At 49.3% G+C, this 13400-nt stretch overlaps 4 protein-coding genes across 4 annotated transcripts in view; all 4 read right to left on the bottom strand.

Annotated features, from left to right (window-relative positions):
* The window catches only part of MEI1 (meiotic double-stranded break formation protein 1), a 64342-nt gene extending 62657 nt beyond the window's left edge, over nucleotides 1–1685 (bottom strand). The window contains exon 1 of the mRNA XM_027107825.1: nucleotides 1441–1685. Coding sequence (XP_026963626.1) covers nucleotides 1441–1611 — 171 coding nt within the window. The 5' untranslated portion in view covers nucleotides 1612–1685. The remainder of the gene's footprint in view (nucleotides 1–1440) is intronic.
* A 3833-nt stretch (nucleotides 1686–5518) lies between these two features.
* On the bottom strand, nucleotides 5519–6653 carry LOC113620353 (uncharacterized). The gene is made up of 2 exons (XM_027106023.1): nucleotides 5943–6653; nucleotides 5519–5566 (listed from the first exon to the last, which is right to left on the bottom strand). The coding sequence occupies exons 1-2, from the start codon at nucleotides 6651–6653 to the stop codon at nucleotides 5519–5521; spliced, it is 759 nt and encodes a 252-aa protein (XP_026961824.1).
* A 1-nt stretch (nucleotide 6654) lies between these two features.
* Nucleotides 6655–8468, bottom strand: LOC113620352 (uncharacterized). The gene is made up of 2 exons (XM_027106022.1): nucleotides 6737–8468; nucleotides 6655–6686 (listed from the first exon to the last, which is right to left on the bottom strand). The coding sequence occupies exons 1-2, from the start codon at nucleotides 8466–8468 to the stop codon at nucleotides 6655–6657; spliced, it is 1764 nt and encodes a 587-aa protein (XP_026961823.1).
* A 116-nt stretch (nucleotides 8469–8584) lies between these two features.
* Nucleotides 8585–12014, bottom strand: LOC113620351 (uncharacterized protein C22orf46-like). Its single transcript, XM_027106020.1, is given in 4 exon segments — nucleotides 8585–8605; nucleotides 8679–9206; nucleotides 11797–11973; nucleotides 11976–12014. Coding segments are annotated over 4 exon segments (765 nt in total).
* Nucleotides 12015–13400: the final 1386 nt, after the last annotated feature.

Here is a 13400-nt window from a genome sequence, read left to right as displayed (position 1 = left end):
TATTTTTGGCTGTGTTGGGTCTTTTCTGCGGTGCACGGGCTTCTCATTGCGGTGGCTTCTCTTGTTGTGGAGCACGGGCTCTAGGCATGCGGGCTTCAGTAGTTGTGACACACAGGCTCACTAGTTGTGGCGCACAGGCTTAGTTACTTCACAGCATGTGGGATCTTCCCAGACCAGGGATCGAACCCGTGTTCCCTACATTGGCAGGTGGATTCTCAACTACTGCACCACCAGGGAAGCCCTACTATTATTTTTAAATGAATCCTTTAAACTTTTGTTATTTTTAATACAGTAAATAAACAAAAGCTCTTTGGGGGTCCTCAACACTTTTAAAAAGTGTAAAGCCAGACTTCCCTGATGGCACAATGGTTGAGAATCTGTCTGCCAATGGAGGGGACAAAGGTTCAATCCCTGGTCGGGGAAGATCCCACATGCCGCGTAGCAACTAAACCCGTGCGCCACAACGACTGAGCCTGTGCTCTAGAGCCCGCGAGCCACAACTACCGAGCCCACATGCCACAACTATTGAGCCCGCGTGCCTAGAGCCCGTGCTCCCAACAAGAGAAGCCACTGCAATGAGAAGCCCGCCCACTGCGACGAAGAGTAGCCCCCCTTGGCCGCAACTAGAGAAAGCCCGGTAGCAGCGAAGACCCAACACAGCCAAAAATAAATAAATAAATAGTTTTTTAAAAAGTGTAAATCCATCCCTAGAGCAAAAATTTGAGAACCACTGATCTAGCTCATCCCCCACCCACCCACGGCAACAATTCCAGCCCTGTGACTCTGAGAGAACAGTCATCTCCCAAACTCTTCTTGGAGGTCTCCACGGACAAAAAACTCACTGCGAAGGTGGGTAGGCATTGAAGGAACAGGCAGGCCACGCTTCAGCCAGCTCTGCCTGTCAGAAAGCTCTTCCCCTCACCCCACTCCTGCTGGGCGGTAACTTCCACTCGTCCTGCCGCCACTGAGCCCAAGGAGCCCCCTCCTCCCATTCGCACAGTCAGAAAGCGAAGGAATAAGCCCCCAGGGTGCGCGCGCCTTGCCCTCAGGCTGAGCGGGGACTCAAGTGGGAGGGAGCCTGAGTGAAGGCTAAACCCTGGAGAAGTGGTGAGAGGGTCGGCAAAGGGCAGGGCAGCTGAGAGAAGGGCTTACGGGAAGGTGGGAACGCGCGCCAGTGCGTCTAGGCTGGGGGCCCTGGGAGCCCCGGGTTTAGTGCGGACAGGGTAGGCCCACTTGAGGCGCAGGGCCAGGGTCTGGGCCTCCTTGGGGAAGGGGATGCTGAGCGGTCTGCGGGGTAGGCCGCCGTGGCCGGTAAGGGGGTGGGCCTGTTTAGGGGCTAGATTTAATGAGGCGGGTGGGCCCGGCTTAGTGTCGGGGAAGGTGCGCTCGGTTGAAGGGAGTTGCTCCCGCCCGGTTGGTGAGGGAAATGCCAGTTCGCACCGATACGCTAGGCTCTGGCAGCAGCTCCAGCGCGCAGGCCAGGCAGAGGCGTGGGGGCACGGGCAGCAGCCAGCGCGGGTCGTGCCGGTAATGGGCCCTCTCAAAGAGCAGCGCCGCCTCTTCGTCCCTCCCGGGCCTGGGAAGGCCTGCCGCAGGCTCCCTCACAGACATCTCTCCGCTTGCGTTCTACCACGGCAGCACCTTTTCCCGCGCAGTTCATGCGCAGGCGCACTTGGCAGAGCTCGACACGGACGCGTGGGGAGAAGGGTAATGCGCGTGCGCGAACCGAATGCCAGCCAGTCTCAGGAGAGCAGCGGCCCCTGTGGGCGGGTGACGCGCCTCAGGAGTCGGAAGAGCGTTACCTCTAAGCCTCAAGCTGTTTGCTCTTGGAGCCTGCAGGAATTCGTCTTCACCACGCCGAAGGTTGAAAAGCATTTATAAAGACGCTGTTATTATCCTTGAAAAAGTAAGAAAAGGAAACAATCTATTTCTGGTATTTAAAAAGTAAACGATCTCAGGGATTCTTATCGAAAAACTATCAGCTCTATTATTTTAAATTTACATGGCACCTTTCAAACAATCTAAGGTGACACCTTTCTTTCAGAGATTCTAAGATGGTCCCCTTAAAATATCGTCTCACTGAGGGCTGCACAGTAGTTGCGATTTTGTGAGCGCAGAAGGTATACTGAAGAATAAAAAATAGTTTGTTGTTAAGTGTATTAACAAAACCCGTCAATCTACAAGGATTTAATTAGCGCCAAAGTGCCCAGCAACCAGTTAGTGTTAAAGGAGATAAGTTCAAGAGATGTTTTCTACATTCAGAAGCAGTGTGACAGAGTAGAAAAAGTGCTTTCCATGGCAAAATAATTTGGAAAACAATGGTTTATTTTTAATGTAGTATTATGAACTGATTCTTGAGAAAAGTAGATTTAACATGGAAAAATCCTCGTTAAAATGCTAAGCGTACAAAAGATGCAGAATTATATACATAAGTATGTAAAATAAATAAGCAAACATTTATTCAACACCATTAAATTATATTATAGCAGTAATATATGTTCAGTGAAGAAAATAGAAGAAAAAAAATATTTTGATGTATTTTCTTCTAGTCTTTTTCTATACCTTTTTACAACAGCAACATACAAAGGTGTGTAAACTTTTCTCAGAAAAAATATATCATGTACATCTTCCATATAATGAAACATTATTCTATGTTTACTTTTTTAATGTCAACAAATTATGTATTCTTTTAGACAAAATTTGGAGCCAGGAACTCCGCTGTGATCTAGAGGATTCAAAAGTGAGCAAGAGACAGTCCCTGTCCTCAAGGAACTAGAACTAGTCAAGGAGAAAGAGAAACAAATTATTACAATTGGGTACATTTGTATTAATTATCTATTGCTGCATAACAATCCATGTAATGGATTGAATGGTGACCCTCAAAAAGACACCTCCATGTCTGCTGTGGACTGAATTGTGTCCCCCAGATTCAGATGTTGAAGTCCTAACCCCTAATGTGACTGTATTTGGAGATAGGGCCTTTAAGGGGGTAATTAAGTTTAAATGAAGTCATAAGGGTGACACCCTAATCCAATAGGATTGGAGGCCTTATAAAAAGAGGAAGAGAGAAAGATCTATCTCTCTCTTTATGTACAGGCATTGAGGAAAGGCCCTGTGAGGACATAGTGAAAAGGTGACCATCTCTAAGCCAGGAAGAGAGCTCTCACCAGAAACCAAATTAGCCAAAACCTTGATCTTGAACTTCTAGCCTATAGAACTGTGAGAAAATAAACTTCTGTTGTTTAAGCCACCCATGCTGTATTATTTTGTTATAGCAGCTGGAGCAAACTAATGTAACGTCCAAAATCCCCACAACCTGTAAATTACCTTTTTTCCAAAGGATCTTTACAGTTGTAATTAAGGATCTTGAAATGAAGATATCATCCAGAGTATCCAGTGGGCCCTAAATCCAATGATAACTGTCTTGAGAAGAGGCACACAGCGTAAAGGAGGAGGCACTGTGACCACGGAGGCAGAGATTGGAGTGATGGTGCCACAAGCCAACAAATGCCTGCAGCCACCAGGAGCTGGAAGAGACAAGTAACGGATTGCCCTCTAGAGCCTTTGGTAGCAGTGTAGCCCTGCTGACATCTTGATTTCATTCAGACTTCCGGCCTTCAGAACAGAGAGAATAAATTTCAGTTGTTTTAAGCCACCAAGTTTGTGGTAATTTGTTACAGTCGCCATAGAAAACTAACACACCCTAATATTTAGCAGCTTAAAACAACAAACATTTATTATCTCATAGTTTCTGTGGATCAGGAATCCAGGCATGGCTTAGCAAGGTGACCCTGGCTCGAAGTCTCTCCTGAGGTTGTACTCATCTCAAGGCTCACTAGGGCCAAAGGATCTGCTTCCAAGTTCACTCAAATGATTGGTGGCAGGATTCATTTCCTCAAAGGCTGCCGGACTGAGGGCCTCACTTTCTTGAGGGCTGTTATCCAACGGCCGCCTCAGTTCCTTGCCACATGTGCCTTTCCATAACGCAGTGCACAAAATGGAGGACAGCTTCCCTCAGGGAACAAGCAAGAGAATTGAGAGAAGTTACCCAAGATGGAAGCTACAGCCTTTTAACCTGTTCCCGGAAGTGACATTCCATCATTTCTGCTGTATCCTATTCGTTGGAAGTGAGTCACTGGATCCAATCCACACTCGAGGAGGGGAGAATACACAGGGCATGAATACCAGAAGGTAGGGAGCATCGGGAGCCTTCTTAGAGCCTGCCAACCCCAGTATAAGTGCCGTGGTAGTGGTAGGCAACACATAGGAAGAAAAACATCAAAACATTAACTGGGTGATGGGATTATGGATTGTTTTTCCCGTTTTTGAATTTTCTAAACTCTCTTTAATGAGCATATATGGGTTTGACAATGAATTTAAAAATAGGAAAGCTAAATGAAAGGGAAGAAAGGAAGGGAGAAAGGAAAGAAGTGGGGGAGGATAAAGGAGAGAGGAGGAGAAAACCTGAATTGAATTTTCTGAATTAAATTTGAGTTCTGTGAATCTGCTTCAACCTGCTGAAGCTGTCTACAGAAGTATCACAAGACATAATGCCTTTTAGCTAAGAAGTTTCAGACTTGATTGAAAAAAACAATTAGCTCCAGGATGTCCTGGAGGGTGAGGTGAGGGAAAACAACAAGGATTAGGGTTGCCAGTGCTTGAGAATTGAAGAGGTGGAAATGGTTTTTCCGTGAAATCTGTTCACAGGCAGCAGAATCCCAGCAGGGCAGATACTCAGTGATCAGCTCCCTTCCTTGTGACTGAAAGGACATGAATAATAGTGTCCGGTGCAGAGCACCACCCCTCCCACAAGCAGCTGAAGCTATTTGAGCATCCGACCTCAATCAGAATTAGCTTGGAATAGGACAGGACTGAACTATGATAGAAACTTCAGTAAACCCTCCTCTGAGGAACTGGAGAGGGGCGGTGTCAGGAGATGGCATTGGGCTGACCCACATTCCCTGAACCTTCAAAACCATAGAGTAGAAGTAGCTTCTATCCCACCCACAAAGTACCCCAGACGGCCAAAGGGGGGCGCTCATAAAACTTGTACCAAAGAAATCAGAACCCCACAGGGCCCAAATAACCAATTTTATTAGAGGTTATTTTATCATGCCCTTTGGGAGTAAGCAGACCACTCTCCTGCCTTCTCTGACGTGTTTTGAGGATTCTGAACCCACTGCCTACTTCCTAAAGCCATGCTGGAGCAGGAAACCCCTCAAATGCTTCATAAGACCAAACTTTTGGGGGGCTGGTGGATTCCTTGGGGCCCCATGTGGGTTCTCAATTTCCTCAAGTTCTTCTGTTTTGGGAAGAGCAACCCCAGCACCGCAGTGACCTGGTGGCTGAAGGTCCCTCTTCAAAGAAGCGCAGTCTCTGATGCTGTCCTCTCTTGCATGTGGGTCACCCACTTCGGGAAGCAGGATAGGATCAGGATCCCTCACACTCAGGTTGGGGGCTAAGTGCTGGGGCTTGGCCAGGTGTGGGGACCAGGAAATCCTCTTCAAAAAGCTCATGCTCAGCCTTGCTGCAGCAGAGTGCAGACTCCTTTTGGAGCTGAAGGTGTCTGTGGGACAGGAAGAAGGCTGCTGCCCAGCCCCTCTGCCTTCCTCCAGCTCCAGGCTTCCTCTTCTCCTGTGTATGGGCTGCTGACATTTGAATCTGGGGGGCTCCTGAGATGCGTGCTCCTTCCTCCAGTGGTCTGCCCCAGAGTATGAGATCCTCGCTGTGCCGGGAGCCCTCTCTGCCATCTGGGAGACCCCTGGCCTGACCATTTTCCTGCTCCCGCTGTTCTCACTGGAGGGTTCTTGGACGCTTTCTTGGCCACACCAGCTACTAGATTCTGCTGCAGGCCTGGGGTTCCTGGGAGCAGGGAGCTTGGCCCTAGGAGGAGCCTCTTTCTGGACATCCTGTCGTTCTCTGAGGCCCCCTGGTGGTCTGACTCTCTTAGGCTTTTCAGGATGGATAGAAATGCCCATTGGCTCTGTCTGGTGTGGTCTTCGCTTCTCCAGAGCTCTGGCCTGCGTAGGAGGTTTTGAGCTTTTCCTTTCTTGGCGCCGAACGCTCTGGGACCTCTCTGGGGACTTAAGGCCTGGCCTGGGGCCCTGGGCCCCACAATGCCTTTCCTGCTTCCCCTGCAGCTCACAGGCTTTGTGTAACCCAGGGAGCCTCACCCCCTCAAGGGGCAGTGGGCATGGTGCTAAGAAGTTAAAGTGCAAGTAGGATTCTAGGATCTGCTGGGGGAGGCCCCACTTCAGGTGTGCAATCTTCCGCTGCATAAGGGACTCCAGGAGCAGTAGCTGGCACTTCGTGAGGACTGGCCACTTCGGCAGGATGGTGAGGGCAGTGGGAAAATCCACCAGAGCTGTGGCAGCTTGGGGGGCTTGGCCACATGAGACAGAGGGACAGGCAGAGGGCAGGCCCAGGGCAGCAGCCAAAGACTGTGGGTTGCAGAGCTGTCGAGTCAGGCCAGAGGTCTTCCCTGGAACCACTCCTTTGTCCCTTTGTCGGCTTTTCTGGAGTTTAGGTTGGGCCTGCCAGGAGGCTGGAATGACACTGTGCTTCCTGGCAGTGGCCGTGCTCTGGCTGGCCAAATGCTCTCCCTCCCCACTGGCAAGCAGGAAGAGTTCATTCTGGTGGGGGAGAGCCTTCATCTCAGGGCAGGGAGCAGAGGCCACAGCCTGTTCCTGGTCCATGGCCCCATATCCAGAGCCAGTGAGGGCTGGGGGCCCCTCACCCACAGAACAGTCAACTCGGAGATTGCCTTTAGCAGCATCCTTTCCTCTGACTCGGCCCTTGTTTCTTCCCCTTAGTACTCGAAGCCTTCCAGCATCCTCAGCTCTGCACTTTCTCTGGCTCCCTACATCCTGGATTTCTGCAGCGTCCTCATCTTCACCCTTATTCTGGCTGCCTTGCCCTTGTATCTGGATCTCTCCATCGATTTCACTTCTTAACTCTCCCTGATAATCTCCCCCAGGAGCCTGGGTCTCTTTATCATCATCACCTGTGGTCCCTCTCAGGTTTCTCTTCTCTTGGATTTGAAATTCTGCACCATTCTCACCTCCCATCTGCTCCTCTTTCTTCCATTCTGCTGAATGAGTTTCTATATCAGTTTTACTTGCTAATTCTCCCCAATTCTGTGCCTCAGATGCCTGGGCATTTGCACCATCCTTGCCTCTAATGTGTTCCTGATTTATCCACTTCGGTATGAGAATCCTTCCATTAATTTCACTGTTTAACTGATGCTGGTTTTCTTCCCCAAGTTCCTGAGTCTCTTTACCATGTTCACCTTTAACACCTCTCAGGTTTCTCTTCCCTGTTGCCTGGATGTCTGTACTATTCTCATCAACAAACTGCTCCTGATTCCTCCTTCCTGGTAGATGGGTCTCTACATGAGGTACACCTCTTAATTGTCTCTGGTTCTCTGCCTCGGGCACCAGGATATTTGCACCATCTTCATCTCCGTTCTTTCTCTGGTCTCTCTTCTCCAGTGCCTGAATTTCTGCTCTATGTTCACCTCCAATCTGGTCCTGATTCCCCCAACATGGTATCTTGAATTCTCTGCCAATTTCACTTGCTACTAGTTTCTGGTCTCCCCAGAATCGTGCCTGGATCACCACCCAATCCTCCTCTCTTATCTCCCTGAGGTTCTTCCTTCTAGATATCTGGCTTTCCCCAGAATCCTCACCTGTTTTCAGGCCTTGATTTCCCCACCCCACTTGAAGTTCATGTCTTAGTTGTTTCTGGATCTCTACCCTAAATGCTTGGACCTTCCCAGCTTTCTCATTTCCGTTTTGATCCTGCATCTCCCACCCTGGTGTCTGGATCTCTGTAACATTCTCACTTTGAACGCATTCCTGTTTTCCCCACCCCAGGGCTTGGGTCTCTAGGCCATCCTCTTTTTTCACTTCCCCCAAGTTCTCCCTCCCAGATATCTGAATTTGCACAGCATTCTCACCTCCAACCTGGCCCTTTCTTCTCCTCTTTTCTGCCTGAATTTCTATACTAGTATCACCTTTAATCTGGTCTTGTTTTCCCCACCCTGGCAGCTGGGTCTCCCCACCATTCTCAGTTCCAGTCTGGCCCTGCTTCCTCAACCCTTGGGCCTGGGTCTCTCCTTCATCCTCTCCTCTGGCTTCTTTCTTATTCTTCTCAAAAGACTGGGTCTCTATAGCATCCTTATTCCTACTCCTATCCTGGGTCTCCCACATTGGCGTTTGGGTCTCTGCATCAATTTTACATCTTAACTGTTTCTGTTTCTCTCCTCTTTGTGCCTGAGTTTCAGGAAGATTCTCACCTCCAGCATCCCTCCGATTTCTCTTCCGTAGTTTCTGACTTTCAGCTGTATTCTCAACTCTCACCTGGTCTTGATTCTCCCACCATGGTGTCAAGATCTCTCCAACAGCTTTACTTATTACTAGTCTCTGTATCCCCAACTCCAGGACCTTAGGCTCTGCCTTGTCCTCCATCCCAAAGTTTATTGGGAGTTGCCTTCCAGATGCCTGACTTTCCCAAGCATCCTCTCCTCTTCTCTCTCTCTGGTTCACCCACCCTGGAGCATGGGTCTCTCTACTATCCTCTCTGCCTAGTGTCCGGCTTTCCCTCCCTGGTGCCCAGGCCTCTCGTGGGCAGCGCCAGGACTTCCAGATGGGCATTCCCACTTGTTGGTTGGAAGGAACCGGTAGGAACTCTCTGGAACAGAACTGCAACCTCTGGGCTGATGGGAGGTTTGGGCGAGAGGCCATGGAGGTGGGGTGGCATCTCATGTCGACAATATGCTCCAGTGGTACCGGTTCTTCTGAGGAGTGGACCAACAGCTGCTCCATCCCTTGGCACGTGTCCAGGGCAGGGGGCAGTGGCTTGAAAATCAGGTGAGTCTGGTCATCACTACGACACCAGGGTACCTGCCACGCTTCCCAAGAACTGTCCTGAGCTAGCATACAGGTGCTTAAAAAGGAGGTGGTGCAAAAGATGTGTTCCAAAGGTGGATAGGCATCCCAAGGTAAACCTTGACCTGGGTGCTGACTAGAAAGCAGATGTTGGGTCCATGAATCCTGGTGGCTCCTCCAGTATTCCCCTCTCTTATTTGGGGCCCATTGTTGGGCATCCAGGCCCCTGAACTGGCCAGGACTGAAGGAGAATTCAGGGGTCAGCCCAAAACAAGTGTCATGTCTCATGGAGGGCACTGCCCCCTTCTGCGATGGCACCTGTAGGTGAGAACAGAGAAGCAAAATTTTGCATTCACATTATCTCATCTAATCCTCAGATCAGGATTGTAATCCCCATTATCCAGATGAGGATGCTGGGGCTCAGGAATGGGGAGTCAGTTCTCTTAGGGAAAACAGTATTCATTCAAGAAAGAAAGATAAAGAGTTTACTCCAGGCCAGGCACTGTTCTAGGTGCTGGCGGTACCAGCATGAACAAGACAGAAAACCTCTTTGTTGGGAGCTGTCTTTTATACATGGAAGACACAATAACTAAGTATACAACATAATGTTAGGTGTTGAAAAGTGTTTTGTTGGTTTGTGGTTTTTTTGGCCACGCTGCATGGCATGAGGGATCTCAGTTCTCAGACCAGGGATCAAACCCATGCCCCCTGCAGTGGAAGCGTGGAGTCTTAATCACTGGACTGCCAGGGAAGTCCCCTTGAAAAGTGTTCTAATGGAAATAAAAGCAGAGTGGGAAATAAAAGCAGAGTGGGAATGGGGTTAGCTCCTTTAGACATATTGGTCAGAGAAGGCCTCTCAGAGGAGGTGACATTTGAATGGAGACCTGAATGAAGCAAGGGACAAACCAAGTGACATCCGAGGAAAGAGCATTGTAGGCAGAGGAGACATTAAGTGCAAAGGCCCTGAGGATGGAACTGGGTCATTTGTATAAGAACAGCTAGGAGGCCTGTGTGGCCAGAATGGAATGAGTGAGTGATGAAGACAGCGCTGGGAGATGAGGTCAGAGAGGAATGCAGGGCAGATTATTCTGAGCCTTGGAGTTGTGGTTAGGAGTTGGATTTTATTCTGAGTTTGACTGGAAGTGTATCCATCAGAGCCATTGCAGAGTCTTGAGTGGCAAAGTCCTGTGAACTGTTTTTTTTAAAGTTGGTTCTTGCTCATGAGCATAATGTTAGGCTTAAGCCAGGTGCAAAAAAAATACTTACTGTATGATTCCATACAGACAAAACTAGTCTATGCTATTAGAAATCAGCACAGTTGTGTCTGCAACCTTCTGGGATGCTGATAGTGGTCTATTTCTTTTTTAAAAATTTTTTTCTTATTTTTTTAAAATTTTTATTTATTTATTTTTGGCTGTGTTGGGTCTTTGTTGCTGTGCGCACGCTTTCTCTAGTTGCGGCAAGCGGGGGCTACTCTTCATTGCAGTGGCTTCTCTTGCTGTGGAGCAGAGGATCTAGGCGCGCGGGCTTCAGTAGTTGTGGCACGTGGGCTCAGTGGGCTCAGTAGCTGTGGCTCACGGGCTCTAGAGCACAGGCTCAGTAGTTATGGCGCACGGGCTTAGTTGCTCTGCGGCATGTGGGATCTTCCTGGACCAGGGCTCGAACCCATGTCCCCTGCCTTGGCAGGCAGATTCTTAACCACTGCGCCACCAGGGAAGTCCAGTGGTCTGTTTCTTAATCAAGTGCTGCACCTGGATGTGTTCAGTTTGCAAAAATTCATTGATCTATACACTTATAATCTGTATATGTATATTCCCTTGGATTAACATTTTTTAATATAAATTTATTTATTTATTTATTTTTGGCTGCGTTGGGTCTTCGTTGCTGCATGCAGGCTTTCTCTAGTTGCATCGAGTGGGGGCTACTCTTTGTTGCAGTGCGTGGGCTTCTCATTGTTGTGGCTTCTATTGTTGTGGAGCACAGGCTCTAGGCGCGCAGGCTTCAGTGGTTGCAGCATGCGGGCTCAGTAGTTGTGGCTCGCGGGCTCTAGAGTGCAGCCTCAGTAGTTGTGGTGCATAGGTTTAGTTGCTCCACGGCATGGGGGATCTTCCCAGACTAGGGCTCGAACCCGTGTCCCCTGCATTGGCAGGCAGATTCTTAACCACTGCGCCACCAGGGAAGTCTGGGTTAACATTTTTAAAAAGAGAAAGAAGAAATTCATTCTGTTGGCTGCGTGGAGCACTGACGATGGTTGGGTGAGAGAGAAAGCAGGAACCAGGCAGAAGGCAGTACCTACAGTCCAGGTGAGCCCTGAGGGTGGCTTTGCCCAGGAGGGTGAAGTGAAGTTTTAAGAAGTGATCAGATTCGGGGCTTCCCTGCTGGCGCAGTGGTTGAGAATCTGCCCGCTAATGCAGGGGACACGGGTTCGAGCCCTGGTCTGGGAGGATCCCACATGCCGCGGAGCAACTGGGCCCATGAGCCACAACTACTGAGCCTGCGCGTCTGGAGCCTGTGCTCCGCAACAAGAGAGGCCACGATAGTGAGAGGCCCGCGCACCGCGATGAAGAGTGGCCCCCGCTCGCCACAACTAGAAAAAGCCCTCGCACAGAAATGAAGACCCAACACAGCCAAAGTAAATAAATAAACTAAAAAAAAAAAAAAAAGAAGAAGAAGTGATCAGATTTGAGATATGGGTTGCAAGTAGAGCCCATAGGACTTGCAGGTGGATTGATCCTGAGGAGTGAGGGAGAGAGAAGTCCAGGGTGACCGCTGGGTTTGGGGCAAGATAATGCTCTTCCTGACCAGTCTGAGTTCATCTCTGATACACAGGGCATAGAACAGGGTCCTTGTAACAAATGACTGAGACAATCATGGTGTTGAGGGAAGGAGGTGTGTAGGATCCCCTCACCTTGATGACCTTCCTCATGCTGGAGTGGGTCCTGGTGATCTGGTGCCAGTAGTTCTGGACCTGTCAGATCAGAAAGAGGCAGAGGACAAGCAGGTTGCCGCAGCACCGAGGGTCCCTGCAGCTGTGATTCTCGGAGAGCAGGCCCCGCACTGGCTCCCACTCAGGGCCCTGGAATGGGGCCCCACCATGGCACAGACGCCCAGGAGGGGCAGCAACATGACACAGCTTAGGTCAGGCAGGTGGTGTTCAGGAGTTGTAGGGCAGGACTGGTATGGCTGACCCAGCCACTTCAGGGCGGGGTAGCCCCTGCCTCATAGCACCCCCGTCGCTAAGGCCACCTCACAAAGGCTCCTGATGCTGCAGCCTCAGCTCCAGCTGCTGCACCTGGCATCAGGGCTGGATAACATGCCCTCAGTACAGGTGAGGGCAACATCAGGGAACTGCCCAAAAGGAATTAAGAGGAAGAAGAACTTGTTCTAAATATCCTGACCTCTGGAATGGAGAGATTAAGTTCCCCTGTGTATGATGGAGGGATGGAAACTGCAGTCTGCTTGCTTGCTTTCTTCCTATTTGATACTTTCATCCTTTTTTCCATCAGGCTATCCAATATCAAACATTTAATGAACACTGTATTGAATGTGTGTTCTTGTTTAACCACCCAACATATACTGATTTTTTGTTAGGGGATTACTTTCCCATCTCAAGATCACTGTTTGTAGGAGTATAAATGCTACCCTGGAGACTTTCACCCAAAGGTTATATTCAAAATATTGAATTACAGAGCAGGCAGGGTCATCAGCCAATCAGAATGGGCCACGCCTTAACCCTTTAATACCTGGGTGGTAAGTGGCCCCTGGGGTCCCAGTAGAAGGGCATCACCTATTTACCAACCAGTTGGGAAGTATTTCTCTACTTTAAGAACCCAGGGACTTCCCTGGTGGCATAGTGGTTAAGAATCTGCCTGCCAGTGCAGGGGACACAGGTTTGAGCCCTGGTCTTGGAAGATCCACATGCCACGGAGCAACTAAGCCTGCGAGCCACAACTACTGAGCCCGCATGCCACAACTACTGAAGCCTGCGTGCCTAGAGCCCGTGCTCCGCAACAAGAGAAACCACTGCAGGGAGCAGCATGCCCACTGCAACGAACAGTAGCCCCTGCTCACCACAACTAGAGAAAGCCCGTGCGCAGCAACAAAGACCCAGTGCAGCCAAAAATAAATAAATAAAATAAATAAATTTTTTTAAAAAAGAACTCAATATACCACACAATGTATCTTGGTTAAATGTTACCCCGGCTTATACCTGATACTCTTTCACAGGCCCAGGACAGCCAAGGAGTGGAGGTGTGACCTAAGTTTGGCCAATTGGGCCCTCTCTTCCAGGGCTCTAACTATCAAGGTAGGGATAGGAAGCTGGTAAAAAAAAAAAAAAAGAAAAGCAGCCCATGGCAGCTAGAAACTGGCCCAGCTCTATCAGTTAGGCCTGATGTTGCTAGGAGCTGGCCTGACACTCATAGCTGAGCCTTGGTGTTCTCCTGTTGAACATAAAATACTTCATAGAGTGTCAGCATCAGACAAAACCACTCTAACTGTGATAATCAAGAC

Source organism: Aethalodelphis obliquidens, unplaced genomic scaffold (assembly GCF_003676395.1).
Source record: "Aethalodelphis obliquidens isolate GAN/ISIS:26980383/991018 unplaced genomic scaffold, ASM367639v1 scaffold8, whole genome shotgun sequence".
NCBI lineage: Eukaryota > Metazoa > Chordata > Mammalia > Artiodactyla > Delphinidae > Aethalodelphis > Aethalodelphis obliquidens.
This window is presented reverse-complemented; position numbering and strand designations above follow the sequence as displayed.

What these genes read in the sequence shown, in the direction of transcription:
- LOC113620353 (XM_027106023.1), bottom strand. Translation starts at nt 6,653, where the DNA reads ATGAAGGCTCTCCCCCACCAGAATGAACTCTTCCTGCTTGCCAGTGGG. An exon ending in ATCCTGAAAAGCCTAAGAGA is followed by an intron (nt 5,567 to 5,942) that starts GTCAGACCACCA and finishes CCTGTCCCACAG; the next exon opens with ACACCTTCAGCTCCAAAAGG.
- LOC113620352 (XM_027106022.1), bottom strand. Translation starts at nt 8,468, where the DNA reads ATGGAGGACAAGGCAGAGCCTAAGGTCCTGGAGTTGGGGATACAGAGA. An exon ending in CCGAGTTGACTGTTCTGTGG is followed by an intron (nt 6,687 to 6,736) that starts GTGAGGGGCCCC and finishes GCCATGGACCAG; the next exon opens with GAACAGGCTGTGGCCTCTGC.